This window comes from Phycodurus eques, chromosome 20, assembly GCF_024500275.1.
Source record: "Phycodurus eques isolate BA_2022a chromosome 20, UOR_Pequ_1.1, whole genome shotgun sequence".
In the NCBI taxonomy this organism is placed as follows: domain Eukaryota; kingdom Metazoa; phylum Chordata; class Actinopteri; order Syngnathiformes; family Syngnathidae; genus Phycodurus; species Phycodurus eques.
Genome location: NC_084544.1, coordinates 6,942,670 through 6,960,190, shown reverse-complemented (window position 1 = coordinate 6,960,190; position 17,521 = coordinate 6,942,670). Strand labels below are relative to the sequence as shown.

General features: G+C 40.4%; 1 protein-coding gene across 2 annotated transcripts; it reads left to right on the top strand.

Moving 5' to 3' along the window:
* The first annotated feature begins 265 nt into the window (after window positions 1-265).
* On the top strand, window positions 266-16,461 carry LOC133395534 (hippocalcin-like protein 4). 2 transcript variants are annotated; one of them, XM_061664527.1, is made up of 4 exons: window positions 266-397; window positions 11,204-11,379; window positions 11,837-12,052; window positions 13,180-16,461. In XM_061664527.1, the coding sequence occupies exons 2-4, from the start codon at window positions 11,218-11,220 to the stop codon at window positions 13,375-13,377; spliced, it is 576 nt and encodes a 191-aa protein (XP_061520511.1). In that variant the 5' UTR covers window positions 266-397; window positions 11,204-11,217; the 3' UTR covers window positions 13,378-16,461. The 2 variants fall into 2 exon arrangements, with proteins under 2 accessions (XP_061520511.1, XP_061520512.1); XM_061664528.1 differs by lacking the exon at window positions 266-397 and adding an exon at window positions 1,309-1,345.
* Window positions 16,462-17,521: the final 1,060 nt, after the last annotated feature.

Here is a 17,521-nt window from a genome sequence, read left to right as displayed (position 1 = left end):
CGGCCTAATTTCCATTTAGTTACAGGTTCACTAAGTATTCATCATTATTTACAGCTTCTCTTTTTAAGCATGGAAGACCCCCTCACCCTCATCCCTGCTCTGGACCGCCTGTGATTGACAGGCTGCTTCAGCCATTCAGCCAACAGAGCACCGCCCCCTCGGAGCACCCCGGCCAATGGTGGCGTGAGGGACGGGGCCTCGATGCTTATGCGTTGGCAAGGGAGACAGCAGCGGTTCATTCATCTTCTTCTTCCTCACTCAGAGAGGTGAGTTAACAGACGACAGCTCAGTTTTACACCAGGACAAAAGTGTTTGGGACCCAAAGGTTACGCGGAGAGCAGGGGAACACACTTGTGTCACACTTACGAGGAGCATATTCATTTCCCCCGAACAGCAGGTGAGTAGAAGGCATTTTGCATGCTTAATTATCTGTATTACTACTAACAAGAAGTGGAGGTTCAAATCAATGGATGTTGTTTGTTATTCAAGGTGATGCTCTGTGGGGGAAGTGATCCATTCGCTCTGTCTGCTAGGCTGTTTCACACATCCAGCACTGCAAAATAATTCCCATTAAGGCTCTCGCTACATTGAACAGATGGAAGGAAGGAGATAGCTCAAGGACACTTCGGTGGTGCAAGATAGATGCAGTGCTGAATATTGGGTGCAATAGTAGCTATGTTGCGCACTATTTCTGCCTCTGCATTGATCTGAACACGCAGCCATAGATGACAGTGTGCCCTTCATGGTCTCCGTACAAAACAAGGATACCTGTTTGTCACATATAAACAGAGCAGGAAAACAACATTGGTTTGGCATGGAAATGAGCGTAAATATTCCATATTTTAGAGCAGATTGCATTTCAGCGTACATGTGTATGGATGTGTGCACATTACTGGTGGCCTTCACGCAGCTGTGCGTCATCGATATGTGTCTTAACTAGGTCTGCATGTATGCTGCTTATTGATTATGTGATTAGTACACGTTAACTGCTTCATCAGCCACAGAGTGCGCATCATTGTCCGCATCGCCAATAAAGTCGATATACTTTCACAGGATGTCTTTTTATTTGTTTGGGAGCTTCACAAACTCAGGATACAGTGTTAGATTTCTGCAGTCTACAGAAAAAAAATAAAGTGTTTACAATTGTAGTATACAGCAAAGCCAAAGCTTTATCGCAGTTTATATTTTTAAGGGATCGTTTTTTTTTTTGTTTTTTTTTTTATGGGCTTTTACAGTACAGTATACAGAAAAGAAACAAGAAACAAGAAAAGGCACAGAAGGCTCCCAACTAAATGCCAGTATTAGTTATTGCTCCCACCAAGCAAAGCGAATACAGTATATGCATGTGAGTAATGTTGTATACTCTGTTGTATGAGTTGCTGCTCCATGGATGATAAAGAAGCAATTGTTTGAAGTTTGGTAATTACTGTTTAAATAGACAGTGTTTAATTGTCTTTTGTTTTATGTGTCAGTTTTACAGTAAACTTCAACTGGGAATGACAAATAATCAGCTTGAAGCAATCACATTTTTCTTATTATTTGGAGAACTGAGCTAAGCGAAACCATGAGAACAGGTGCAAGAAATACTGTACTTTTAAAAGTGTTTTTTAATAACTTGAAATGTGTTCTTAAAAGCTATTTCTCCATGGTCTCTCAATAGTGCAGATTTTGCCCTTTCGCGGGTGGGTACTGTATTGTGTATTATAATACATCGGACTCCCGCTAATTGCGGGAGATAAGGACCGAGCCTGACTGCGAATAGCGAAAATCTGCAACTAATTCACGCTCACTTATGATTGCCATGGGAAAAAAAAAATATCAGAAAAAGAACAAACGCAAATACACAGGTATCTTCACAAATAATGGGGGCTAGATTTATTTTATTTTTTTTAAAACTGCGAATTGGTAGACTGTATGTTATTATGTTGGGGTTTTCATCACAAAAGGCTTGTTTGCTTTTTACATAGAGTTGCTGCAATTTTGCAGCATCACAAGTCACAGCAGAAGTAACAGAAGATTTTGTCTTTTACACAAAATCTAGCAAAAAAGGTGGGTTAGTGCCGTACCTCTGTGTACTTTCACACAGCAACACTGCATCAGATAATTAGATGATGTCAGTTCCACCGTATAGTGTGACTCATAAAATATTTGTCAGGCAGAATATTCCCGGGACGCAGCCGCCGCTGTTCCGTGTCAGCATCGTATTTCTGGATATTGTGTAAAACAAATACATTTCATCTATAAACTCTACTGTAAACGTCATTTGCCAAACAGTGTGTGCTGCGGTAAAGACATCTACAATGAAAATTGGGCTATCAAAGAGTTATAGTAAAGGTAACTTCAAGCATTATTATTATTATTATTATTTCATTTCTGTGAGGAACAAATAAGGCGCACTCAAGTTAAAATTACAAAAAAATTACAAACCATCATTGTTTGGCTTCAAGTGCTCGTAACTTTTGTCATTCAGCTCATTCCGTTGACTCACTGCTGCCACCTATCTGCATCTTAATGCATACCACATACACAGGTGTTTGGGACACACGGAACATCTACTTTCCCCTTTAAACTACACAATGAACATTAGAATTAACGTTAACATTTCTTTACAATTTTTATTCCTGAATGGGACCAATGAGGTGTTGATATGAGGTGCGGTGTTTATTTATTCAAGTTGCAATACATTGAAAAATGGTAATTTTCTGGCTTCTACTGCTCTAATCGACATTCTAATAGGCATCGTGCATCTATTTGCTACAGGTACAATTTAGCACAATTGCTTTTTCTATTTATACTCCACTGTAAACGTCAGCTGTAGAGATTCCACAAAAGTTGTGCGTGTGGTGCGTGCTGTGGTAAAGACATCTAGTGTGACGATTGGGGATATCAGACCATCAGTGTGACTTCGGCCAGTATTTTTATTCCTGCTGAGATGTCTAGTTGAAGTACGGTATTTATTTATTCAGTTGGGCTAGTGTTAGCAGCTATTTGAAGAAATCGGCTATTTTGCTTTTTGTGTTGACACTATGAACTGAAATGTAGTACAAATGTCATAACGTTCCAATCCGTATGATAATACTGTATGATAAATCTACTGTATTGTCTCTACTGGGTGTCATTTTTGACATTTTCAGTTCATTCCCTTGACTTGCCGTCACCATCCCCAATGCGCATCCTGATGCGTCATGCATACATTTGGATGCAGCTAACTGCAGGTAATTTCCTAAAGCGTTGACACCGGTAATTCCCTGTTATTGACAACAAAAAAAGACGGTGTGGCGACCACACGACGACAGCTATTTCCTCCGCTCTGGAAAGACCTGTTGATCCATATTCTATAGTGCGCTATATTGTATTTGCTTGGAGCAGCATATTGCCAACAATTTCATTTGAATGTGGAGGGTTTTTTTTGTTTTTGTTTTTTCCAAGCAGGCAAATGATGCCACAACATATCAGCTGTCTTGCATTTTCTTTCTGTCGTACGTGTGATGCCTAATGTACAACACCTCTGTTTCATGCATCCCTGACTCTGTGTGTTTATTTGTGTGTGTGTGTGTGTGTGTGTGTGTGTGTGTGCTTGTCTCGTGTCACATGCTTTATTACTCAGGAAGACAGATGCTGGAATAAGATGCGCGTTTTTGCATGTACTATACCTGCTCCCGAGGCTGCCTGTAAGTGATCGAACCGCGCTAAAGGAATGCGGAGCCTCTCTAGAATTTCGATGGAAATCGGACAAAAAAATGAGAAGTAAATGCACTGTTTAGTAGAAAACACACTTCTATTACAAAGAGCTGCCTAGATGGGCATGATGATTTTTTTTGCATGTAAATATAGATTCTGAACTGCTTCAGATGATAGTTGCGTGCTGTTATGCTGTGCTATTGTATAGTATTGATGGTTTCCATAATTGCGATGTGATTATTATTACTATTAGTGTTAAGATGTTTGTGAGGTACATGTCCACATACATGCTGCATGACAACGTATGCAGCACAGGGTGCACATTCTTTCAGGCTGCCTCAATGGGCCGCCATTGAAATGGAAACAGAACGTAAACATTTGGTGCAGGACGATATTAAACCTAAGATAGATGGGGGGTGGTGCTTGGCTTAAGATATGACATGTCAAGTTTATACAGCAGTGTCATGTGGCGGTGGAAGGCACCCGCTGTTTCCTTCATACTTACAGCTGATCATTTTGATTAAAAATGTTTTATCATGGCTTTGGCGTGTTCTCATAATACAAAGATGTACTCTATTTATGACTTCACTAGTACATTAGAATCGGTGAGTGATAGACTACGACACTTTCCATTTTATGTACAAGCTCGGGTTAGGTAAGAGTGGAACAATATAGCTATAAATGCTGTTTATTATATTTGTTGCATTAAGACCGAGTGAAAGATTAAATATCAATTTTAAAGATAATTTTATTAGGGCTAATAAATGCTTCAGCTGTGATGTCACAATTGACAGCTAAAATTGACCTCATCCACTTCACAATCAACACGGGCGACCAACATTACAAATTCCCCAGCCTTGTTTTCATGTACGTGCCATAGCATTGATTGGACTCAAGCGTATTCCCTGTTGTTGTTTTCCCATCAAGTACTGAGGCGCGCAGTGACACCAGCATGATCGTAGCCGCTGCAGTGATTGTTGGGCTACATCAATAAACATGCCGCTAATCAGTGCAGAAACAATACAGGCGGCTGTACTGTATGTGGCATCGTTTTCCATTAGGTACATGAGTTCCTAGTCAAAGCGACGTTGAGAATCTCTAGGTTCAGCAGACAGACACTTGAGTGGTCTTGTGTTGGCATTGTTTCGCAAATATCCATCAAACCAGGGCATTGTGTGTGAGATGAAGCATCCGTGATTGAGACTGTTGATAAAAAAAAACCAGACAGACAAAAAGTCAACCGGAGCAGGTCCAGTTAGGAGAGGGCCTGTCTCGATTGGCTAATCCATCATTTCTTGCGCTATTGCTTTTTGGCGGCAACAATGCGTTGTCAAGGCAACGCACCACTGAGCTGCCCCCAAGACCATCCATTCACTTAGGAAGGGGATTTATCACACACAACCACACACACACGCAGGCACACACACATGCATGCACGTACGCATGCACACACACACAATTGTAGCTGATCATGGCTTGGTCTAGTATTTGACTGGAAACCTATTGATTGTTCCTCTGTCAGTCCATTGTACTTTTTCCACTTGTACAAAGGTTACTGCCAACACACATTACTATATTGCCGTCACCATCCCCAATGCGCATCCTGATGCGCATGCGCACACGTCATGCATACATCCCCTATATATATATATTTTTTTTTTTAATATATATATATATATATAGGGGAAACACTGCACCAGCTTTACAACTCAATTACAGCATTACCCAGCTCGTTTTCAGTCACAGCGACACTTATTCTTTTTTGCCCGCTCTCTGCAGCTTTCAGTTAGAGCCTGATTGTCATAATAATGAGAGCGTAGGCGCACCGCCTTCTGACCTAGTCTTCTTGCATGGAAAAATGTATCCTAATAAGTAGTGATGCACCGCAATGGAAATTCTTGGCCAAAACGGAAACACTGAAAGAAAATTACTGTGCCAATTACTAGACAAATTGCATTTTTAAAAATTATTTAATTAAAATTACATATGTAATTACAGGTATATACAGAATGCAAGGTATGAAATAATACACAATCTGTCTAAATGAATATCTGTTGCTAAAGGTATGTGCAAGTATGTGTCGGCTGTTTAACAGCTGTGAACTGGCTCAGACTAAGACTAATACAATACAGAGTACATGCAAACAGACCTAAAAGGGGGGCGAAAAACAAGTTTTATTCATTTATTTGTACAGAAATTAAGTAACAACCAGAACGTATGTCTACAAACAGACGTTCATACAGTGAGGTCGATGGGTCAAGAAGAAAATGAGCAATAAGCAACTACCTCTGGTGCTCATTTGAGAACCAGAGCAAAATTGTTCTGTGCACCCCTAATTACAGCGTTTAGTATTAATGTAAAACACAACATATACACACTGTATATACTGTACTGATACAGCTGGGTCTTACTTACAGATTGTACCCGGAAACATATTTTGTTTGTGTGAACACTTGACACTTGATTGACTGTTACATCTGCAAGATTGCGGCACCATTCACCGGTGATTTAAATTTAGACTCAAAGCAAAACTGCGATTCAAAATAAAAATGCAAAACTTAAAACTCATTGCAGAACCCGGCACACTGCGCAAAAAAGTTCACTCAGGTTCGGCTGCGTCGCTCGTTGTGTGGCGGGTCCTAGACAAGAACTGTGCAAGTTAGGGATATTATGCTGTCAATTTACAGCGTAATTGACGCCCCCTAAAATGGTTAATACTGTATTTGCCACACGATGGCGGCATAGCAATGCTTTTCTATTAGATAGGACCATGGTCTGGCTAAATGAAGACCCCCCTACCCTCACTTCAACATAGTTCCTTAGCACCCAGATGCTACAGGATGGCGTCAAAGGATTACTTTTTTTTATTAGACAGGGCTTTGGACTGAGCACAAAAACAATGAATAGGTGTTTTTTTTTTAAATAAAAAAATAACAGTGGATATGATTAAAAAAAAAAGAATCTACAAATAGGTAGTGAATCGCGAATAAGCATGCCAACACTGTACTCCCTGGAACTTGGGGAGTACAGTGTCACATATTAAACAGGAAGCCTAAAACAATTTACGGTGCATTGAACTATAGACATTAATAATCAGCGATGCACCAATTGTGTCATCAGTCTAACGAGAGTTTGACATAACATCCATCAGAAGTTAACTCCGGCTTGAGGTGACACACGGTCGGCCTCGCACTCGGCTGCAGCTCTGATTTGTGTTCACTATCAGTCTGACAGCTGCAACGAAAGAGTGAACATGCCTTAGTTAGCCAATAAGACGCACGTCTGTCTTGTCCAATGCCTGCTGCTCTAAATTAGCCCTGGATGCCTCCTGCCTGCCTGCATGTCGTCTATCCATCCATCCATTTTCTGAGCCGCTTATCCTAACAAGGGTCACGGGAGTGCTGGAGCCTATCTCGGCTATCATCGGGCAGGAGGCGGGGTACACCCTGAACTGGTTGCCAGCCAATCAACCTATCATGCATGTTTTTGGGATGTGGGAGGAAACCAGAGTGCCCGGAGAAAACCCACGCAGGCACGGGGAGAACATGCAAACTCCACACAGGCGGGGCCGGGATTTGAACCCCGGTACTCAGAACTGTGAGGCAGACGCTCTAACCAGTCGCCCCTGTCGTCTATCTTTGTCATCTATTCACAAGCCGCCGCAAGCCCCCGCACTCATCTTCTCCCTCAGAGTTGGGAAACCACATTGAGTCATCTTTGTCCATTCACCTCTTCTTCCTGTGTCATTCTGCTCAACGTAAGGCTGGGTGATATGACCTTAAAACTAAATTTGAATCTCTCTCAAGTCTCAATCGATCTTTTTTTTTTTTGGGTGTCTTAATCCTGAGAGGTTGAAAAAAGTAACAAGCCTATTTTGACAAAGTAATGAGTACAAAGTATAGATATCTGTTTTGAAAACTAGGGTGTGATAGTGAAATGTTGTCAGAAAAGTACCTGAAAAAATAACATTCAAAAAGCACAAATCAGGGGTACCTAATGAAATGGCGGTTGAGAGTAAGACCTGATTGCACCCTGATGAGATGTGTGCGTGTGTCCTATTGTCCTCCATCGTGTATAAAAGAAAATAATACATTCATTAAAAAAAGGAGAAACAAATGCCAGGATGTTTGCGTGTTTCTGACGTGATTGTGCGGCAGCTTGTTGCCACACCAACTGAACACCCTTTGATGGCATGCTGACATGTAGGCAGCCCGAGCCGTGCGTCTTGGCGATTTTGATATTTATATATCCTGGACGTCAGAGCACATTACACAAGTGTTTCTTGGGATTTGATTCGCAGTAAAGCTATTCATGTCTGGATTTTCAATGAAGTAGTAATCATTACAGTGAATGAATGAATGGCTTGGTGACGAAGTGTAGACAGAAGAAAATATATACTGTACATAGAAAGTGGGACTGATTGTGGTGCTAGTTTGCTTCCTAAGCAAGGCATCAAACCCACCAACTGCTGAGGCCAGTGGTGGGCCAAGTGTGGTATGCGTGCCACATAGCGGTCCGCTCCAATCTTTAATCCGGCCCACCGAGCATATCCATCATCAAGAAAGAGTCCTGTAATAGTTCTAGCATTCATTAAAAAAAAAATCTAATTTAATTTGGTATTTCCCTAAAATTGGTTGGTTGAAATTTAGTTTTTAATTGTTTGTTTTATTAATTTCTTTCATTAAATAATTATTTAATTCAAAGAGTACCATAAAAATATAAGTAGTAGTAGTAGCTATATATACATTTAAAACATATTTGATTAAATAATCGGTTAATTCAATTATTTTAAATACTAGATAAACTATATTTGTATTTATTGAATAAATAATTGTTTGAGTAAATGATTAGAATCAATACAATCATGAATTATTTATTAATTAAAACATCTTTTTACTAGTGACAACTGTGTGCTACTAGTGACATTAGAAAATTCTACTAGTTAACAACAAGCACACGCACCAGTAGTGTGTAGATCTCAACTAGTGCACAGTTTACATGGATTATTGAGCATTTATTCAATATATTTGATATCCATCTTAAGATCCATGTACTCATATGTTCGTTGTCCTCACTAGTAGGACAACGTTGCCATATTAGTAGGATAACTACATGGTACTAGTCGGGCAAAAACTTTGTACTAATTGACAACTGCAAATTCTATTAACACCTAGCGCTTCACTAGTAGTACTAATGGCATGCAGATGTCAACTAGTGCATAGTTCTGGCTCACTTGTTAACATTTATGTTTCTAGGATGCCAGAGTTGTCCTACTAGTGTGCAGAACTATCATATAGTGGTGGGAGGCAGTAGTGGAAAAAAGACCTAAAAGAAAAAAAGACTAGTAAGACCCAGTCATTTTACTAGTGTTCCCTAATTTTTGTACTAGTGCGCTGAATTGTCTTACTAGTGAGGGTAAAGAGTGCACTAGTAAATGGAATTTAAGATGGTTATGAAGTATAATAAAAGCTCAAATGCTTTCCATAAAGTCTTGGGGTATTTTGTTTCACTACCCTACTTGTGTGGTGAATCGTCTTACTAGTATCAAGGACTACTACATGGTTCATTAGCTGGATATCAAGGATATTAAAAATGTTGAAACGGCTTGCCATAAATAGTGTCGTCTCCAAAGCCCAAACACAAACCATTTCTACCTCTTTACGATTTTGGCAGAGACGCCAAACCTTCCAGGGAATCATTTGCATGAATTTGCCGCTCCGTCATAAACGGTGTTTATTTTGATTCCCTCAAATGGGATTGCTTTTTTTTTTTTTTTTTTTGACAGGGTTTCGCCTGACGCGACTCATGGAGCATGATGCGGAGGAAACTCTATTATGAGCTGCGTTTGCTCCCTAACCGAGGGAAGAATCTCATCTGTCTCAGTGGGTAGCCCAGAAGCATTAGAATTCGACGAACGAACACAAAGCGATGAACCTTATTTGTTAGCTCGTGCGGAAGGTTTTCTTTCCTTTTCATCTCGGCGTGACTAGATGAGCGCTGACATTAAAGGCCGAGTGGACTGTCCTCCATTAACAGCCACCTCATAACCCTCGTGGCTCTCCTACTGCGCCTCCTATGGCAATATTAAGAAAATCATGCTGCAGTTTGAGGAGACTGTTGGCTGTGTCTGTCTCTCTCGCCGCGTGACTCATTGGTCATATTTTCACCACAAAGCCCCTGGATGAGCAGTTTTAGAGGGAAAGGATTTGTAGCCGCTCGCTGTGTCTTGGTGGGGAAGTGCGGAAAAGCTGTCAGACGCGGACTCTGACTCATGGTTGGCATCATGAAGAGACTGCAGTGGTCCACGGGAGGTTAATGGGCCGTTTTATTACCACGTGAACTATCAGTCGTGTAGATTGGAGGTAATTTTTAAGGCAGACTTTTTGGTCTAAAGGATGTGCATTGATGAAACTATATAGTTCACACAAGTCCACATTTCATATTTGGGAAAAAAAAAAAAAAAAAATCTCTTTTTTTTTTTTTTTTTTTACATCCATGTGGCGACAACATGCTTTTATGGCATTACGTGACATTAGCTATAACAATGACTCAAAAACTAGTGTATCCTACCGGGTATCTTTTAATTGTATTGTCATATACGTATACAGTGGATATAATAAGTCTACACACCCATTACAAATGCCATCTTTTTGTGCTATATATATATTTTAAAAAATAGACTTTTTCCACTAGTAATGTGGTCTATAACCTGTACAACTCAATTGGGGGGGGGGGGGGGGGGGAAATATATTTTCGACAGGGGAAGCAAAAATAAGCGACTAACACGATATGGTTGCACACCCTCATAACGGAGATGAGGGTGTGTTCAGAATTAACCAATTGTATTCAAACTCATTTTAAATTGGAGTCAGCACACACATGCCACTATTTACAGTATAGTGCCTCTGGTTAATCCCATATTTTTTTCAGATGTTCTAGTAGGCTTTTCCTGTCATTTGTTGTGCTCTCTAGAAGAAGCTTGAAGATTTTGTGCTGACATTGATCTTGGTTTCATCGGACCATAACACAATCTTCCGAACATGGTGCAGATGTGTTCTGGTCCAATGAAATTATAATTTCATGAGGTATGTTTGGCACAAAAACAACACCAATTAGAAAACAAGAAAATGCTCAACATCCATTACCATTGGCCTTTATCGAGTGCCACTTGAGTTCATTTCAGCCTGTCCTTGCTTACTTTAGTAAAGGAGTTGAATCAGTACTTCTAATATTACCAGATTTATATTTTACACAAGTATCTGTACTTTAAGTACAGAGTGCAAATACATTTGCCACCTCTGGTATACAGCAAGAACATAATGCTAGTACACAGTCAGTGCAGCTCACTCTTACACGTGTGCACTTCTGGATATAGTGTCTTGTTTGTCGCTGTCCTTAGAGAGCCGTGCTAGTTCAAGCACACGGGGACGATGCATTAACCGCTCTTATTTATCATCAAGTACCGTCTCACCTGTGCTGACCCCCATTTTGCTCTCTCCCCGTCTTTACCTCTTTGTCCTAGAGAGACGAGGCATCATGGGGAAACATAACAGCAAGCTGGCCCCGGAGGTCCTGGACGACCTGACTAAGAACACGGAATTCAACGAGGCCGAGCTCAAGCAGTGGTACAAAGGCTTCCTCAAGGACTGTCCCTCCGGCATCCTCAACTTGGAGGAGTTTCAGCAGCTCTACGTCAAGGTCAGCATGGCCGACAACTCAGATTTATGTGGTTACAGAAAGATACCACGCTAATTAGCAAAGTGTTGCCGAAAGGTGAAAATGTACTTTGTTACTATAAATATGAAGGACTCAGCTGAAACATTATTAGCTTGTTAGGTTACTATGACTAATCACTTGTTTGGGACAATGGGAGCAAAATACAATAAATTGTATACTGTGTTCTCCGCTACAGTATATTGCGGTTCACCTACCGCAGCCCACGCTACAGATTTCTTCTGTGGAACGTTTCTACTACAAGTAAAACTATATATAAAATTATATTGTCTCTCTGTATTGGATATTTCCTCTATAATGGTTGGGTGTCGAATGTATCCACCGCGATGAACGGAGGTTTACTGTACTGTATTGTTTTTGCTTAAGATACCGATACATATTTCCGTTCCATTGAAGACTTGTGATGTAAATTTTTTTTTAGTTTTTTCCATACGGCGACGCCTCCAAGTTTGCCCAGCACGCTTTCCGGACCTTCGACAAGAATGGCGACGGGACCATCGACTTCAGGGAGTTCATCTGCGCGCTGTCCATCACGTCCAGGGGCAGCTTTGAGCAGAAGCTCAACTGGGCCTTCAACATGTACGACCTGGACGGCGATGGCAAGATCACCCGCGTGGAGATGCTGGAGATCATCGAGGTGGGTCTATGAGGAGGACGACTATGTCGTACTGTAAGAATTTGCAACCAAAAGGTTGCCTGGCATGTGGAATTGTTATTATTTTGCTACTTGTGTCAATGAGGTAAAATTGTGTCAACTAAATTATTCATTCGACTTTTGACTGTTGACTTGGGTGCAACCGCTGCATGGTGCAATTAAAGTGAAAAATTAACAAATTGAAACAGAAATTGAACACCTGGTTAGTAATTTACCAAAGATTTGCGCACACAAAAACAAATATAAAACTTGATTACATATGGAAACACACGTGGAAGGTGTATTCATCAGGTGCACCCAGGATTGCGTCTGCCAGTTGGGTCAAATAGTTTCGCTATTCATTTTGCACGTTTCTAGCTAAATGTACAAAATTCTGGGAGGGATGGAGGTAAATCTATTAATTGAGCACAGGTAATGTTATTATTTATTAGTTTTTTTTAAACCTGAGAAGAATCACGGTGGCGGAATTTTTTATCGTTAAATATGGTGTCTAAAAGGCAGGTGTAAACCGGCACCACTGCGTAGTGATGACTGCGATTTTTGTGGCAAGGGGAAGGCAAAGGCAACTGGGACAACAGATCTTTTCTGCTTGTGTAAAGATTTTTGAAATGTCAGAAACAAGAATTAGTGAGTGTGACTTAATATATTCAGCAATGCGATTATTTTGGAATCTACAAGAATCTAAAAGTGTCAGAACAACCGTTGTGGTGAAATATCCAGGGTAAGTTTACCTCTTCCACTAACACTTCCAATTCCATCTCTTCAAACTTTATTTTCCGCTTGTGGTGCTCTCTTAAATTTCCCATGGTGAAAACCATCAAATCTACCTAAAGCGCAGAAAATAGGGCAGGCTCTACCACTTTAACACCTAACGCAATCTTAGTAGATCACGCGCAACATGTCCACCAACAGCGCCGCAATCTGTTTGAGTGAACATGCAATTTAGCATGGTTCTTGGGATCTTAGAAAATCACATCCCTAGATTTATTTTGAATGAGATATTTAAGATGTTGTTTTTGCCGTTAAGGTCTACTCTCAATTAGTTACCAGCATTAATATATACATATATGTATATATATATATATTTTTTTTTTTTTTTGCTTCGGCAGGCCATTTACAAGATGGTAGGCACGGTGATCATGATGCGCATGAACGAGGACGGCCTGACCCCGCAGCAACGCGTCGACAAGATCTTCTCCAAGATGGACAAAGACCACAACGACGAGATCTCCCTGGAGGAGTTCAAGGAGGCCGCCAAGTCGGACCCCTCCATCGTTTTACTGTTGCAGTGCGACATGCAGAAGTAGACGATGATTGTGTGGCGGAGTCAGGGTAAAGAGAGGAAAGTGGAGGAGATGGAGTGGGGGAATCTAAGATTGAGAGGAGGAGGAAGAGAAGATTTTTTTTCCCCTCAGTGCTTGGAGGAATCGCATTGGTCGTGTTAGTTTTCATCACTGCGACTCATGGAATATTTCGAAAACAATCGAAAATGATGTATTAGTATACGTTTAGAGATTCTAATTTGGAAATATTCCACTGATAGAGGATTTAAAATTTGACAGTGAAACAACACGTGTGTGTGTGTGTCCATTTAATGCGTCACTGGTGTGTCTGGGTGTAATCCTGTAAATCCCCTCCCACTTGGAAGTGCATTTTTAATTGGATTACTGTACAAGATGACATCTGGTCTTAAAGCAAAACTTCATTAAAAGTTCATTACAATGACGATATGATTACAAACAGCATCAAGTAAGATTGCAATCGCTAGTTGTTCTAAAGCGTCCCTAAATCTGAAGAGGAACGCGATCCCCAATCAAGAAAAGGTCGAAGCGCATTTTCACTCACAGAGGCAGCACTTCATCACCTTGCCACCGAGTCAGTCATTTAGTGTAGTCCATCCGTGCATGCGGCGCATGCAGTGGATACAGCCTCACTGTGTATGACAGTGTTTCTGTTTTGTGTGTAAAAGGTAATCCTGAGCTATGGCTCGGGTACCTGAGACCCAACCTTTTGGAAACAAGTGATTGCAAAGTCAAATGTGAATTTCTTACCATGTTACCATAACAATCATAAATTATGGACTGAAGTTTGCGATTGGAGCTTCACATGAAGTGACAAAATTTGCATGGCAGTGACTGATTATTACCTGTAAAGGCCAAACGCCTCTGCGGTTTAATGCGGAGCCAGCGTCGGGCTCACCTCTCCTCCCGCCGCCATCCTGCCCCTGCTCGTTTTGTCTCCGTCTTTCCCCCCCGAAATGTCACAGAGGAAGCGCTTTGATTCGAGGCGCACGGAGAGGAACCTGGTTGAACTCCGCTCTGATCTAGAAAGAAAGAAAGAAAAAAAGAGAAATCAATGTGGGAAAAATAGCAAAAGGTTGAAAAGGGAACCCTGTGACGAGGGTGCACCTGTTAGCCAATGTGAAAGCGTAGACTGGAACTGGCATGGAGAATCCTACATATATTTTATATTTAAAATGGCTTAAATTAGCTTATCTAAACCCAGCACAAAGACTAATTTGGTGTAAACAAGATATATCAGCTTTACGATGTTAATGAAAAGAGAAATGCAGTCTGGAGTTTATTTATTTATTTATTTGTATCTGTGCTAAGATGCTAAGGTAACAGATGCTACATAAACACGTTGAAATGACTGTGTAGCTTAGCACGAAGACTCATTTTGTGTAAACAAGATGTATCATTTTGACTATGCTGATGAGTTATACAAGTACAAGTTGGTGTTTATGTGCTACGATGCGAAGCTAATTTTGAAACAAGACAGGATGAAATTGCTGTTATCTTGAATTAGCTTAGCGGAGCTCAAAGATGCATTTTGCATTTTAAAAAAAAGAAATATATATATATATATTTATGTGTGTATCAGCTCTATTATGTTGATGATGGAGTTTGATTTGGGATTTGGTCTTTCTTTGCTAAGATGCCAAGCTGACCGATGTTAGCACTTTTTTAGCTTCGTTAGCCAATTACTATAAAAATTGTTGTATCCAGCTAATAGGTACTGACCGGGAGAGAACTCTTAAGCAACCTTTTAGCAATTGGAAGTATAACAAAAATCTTACTTTCTAAATATTCCTTGAATGCAATGGGAATTCATTTCTTCTCTTCCTCCTCCTCCCTATCTTCAAATCTACATAACAAGCCCTCCTGTGTTCGATACTGTAATTATTATAATATGTACATTATCACACAATGGTATTTATGATCGCAAACCTCTGTAATATGTAAATGTACTTGTAGCTTAGCTCTACTTTCATAAAGATGACACAGCTACAGTGTGTGAGTGTATGCACGCACGCGTGTGTGTGTGCGTGTGTGTGTGTGTGTGGGACTTTTGCAGGCGTTCACACTCGTGTTTTGTATTTGCAGCATTTGTGTTACAAAAAGACGTCTTGGTCTAGTTTTACAAATATGCGTGTACTGTATGTGTGTACAAACACTTGAGTATTATTCCTCCCTTTGTGCTGGTACTTGGAATGGGTGCGTGTGTGCGTGCGTGTGGGTGTGTGCGTATTTGTGTGTGTGTGTGTGTGTGTGTGTGTGTGTGTGTGTGTGTGTGTGTGTGTGTGTGTGGTTTTAATCGTTGTGGAGGTAAATAGTCATATAGACAAATGATGGCCATTGTGGACAAGCCAGTGAGGGGACGCAGAGATGTGAGTTATGTGTCAGAGCGCCACCCAGTGGACGTCAGCAGCGTGTAAGGCCAAATGATTACAAGACAGTAACCATTAGTAAGTTTTTTGCTTGCACCAGATGATCAAATCTAATTCTCACACATTTTTCTAGATTCATTTAAGTCAATGAGGTTATAATACTGGAATAAAATCAATGATAATGTGCGAAGTAAACGAAAAGAGTGGCCCATGGATGCATCACATAGTGTTTAATGTTAGTTCGGTTATTATGTTAGTGAGTGAACAATTGCAATTAAGCCGCATAGATGAAGTGCATTAATGCCTTTTTTTTGTTGCCCTTTTTGTTTCCGCTGATTTGTTAAATAATCTCACAAAGTGGCCGCTCAACAGGTGCTTTTCTGATTACCAGGGCCACAGTCCTTATCTGAACCACTTTGGACTGGAGAAAAAAAAAACATAAAATTTCCTCCTGAAAATAATGTATCATTTCTTATAATTTGCGTGGAGCCTCTAGTTAAAATTCAAATAGTGAAGTGCCAAGGATGGACTTGTTTTGCTTGGAGCTGAAAATGACAGGAGGCATTACTCGCATCGCCAGAAATGCTTAAGAAATATGCTTTGTATTGTATTTACATATGAATAATTTGTAAATGTCTATTTGTCTGTCAGATGTTTTCCTATTTGTTTTGGTTAGAAAAAAAAGGGTAATGTAATTATTTTTGTTACATGGATTAAAACGTGAATGTCAAAAAGCTGTTTTCTCCAACTCCTGTTGTGTTATTGCACAAGCGCAGACCCACATTCTGTAATGAGTCACCATCTCGCAATGATGTCACCTTGCTGCAGTGACGTCACCCCTGCTGTTCCCACGGCAACCGTGCAGAGGCCAGCCAGATATCATACGCATGAGCTTTGCCACGCACATGATCATCATAATGATCATCATCGCGAGTCATCATGAGCATAACTAAAAACTACGCCTGTGATACAATGTGTAGTATTAAACTGTATTAAATGTTTTATACAAATACATGAAATATATAAAATATGTTCTGACAATATTAACATTGAGAAAATGCAACTATATATATGTATATATATATATATATATATATATATATATAAAATGTCAATTTTGAATGATTTTATATCTTGAATGAACTTTCAAATAAGCAACTGAATCAATTTCAATTGCTTAATTATTAAATAACTCCACTAAGTAGAAGTGTTTCTAGTTGGCGGGAAAATAGCCCTCAAAAGTCAAACCTTGAGTTCAAACCATTATCACGTGTAATGCTGGCAGTGGCGGTTCTGGGGGGTGCCAGGGAAGGGCAGTGACCCACTAACACTGTCCTCCCCCCCCCCCCCCCCCCCCCCCCCCACCCCCCCCCCTAGGTTTGGTTCCAGCCAGCTCCAAAAATTAAACATATACCTCCCAAGTTGTTTTGGGACTGGTATTCTTATAATCCTAGGGGGACACAAACTATGGCCCCTCTGAGAAAACACTTCCCCTCCCTCCCCCCACTATTATAGGCCCAGAACCGCCACTGGATGTTCAAGAGACTTCAGCTCAGTGAGTATGTAAAGCAGGAGTGGGCAAAGTGTGGTTCACTTGGTTCTTTAATCCAGCCCACCAAGAATTTCCGTTATCTAGAGTCCTGCAATTCTTTTTACATTAATTTTGAAGTTTTGTTTCCCTATACTCATTCTAAAGAATTGTTACTCATTCATTTGTTATTAATTTTCAATTCATTAATATGATTAAATAATGAGTTGATATCAGTAAGGCCCGCCACAGA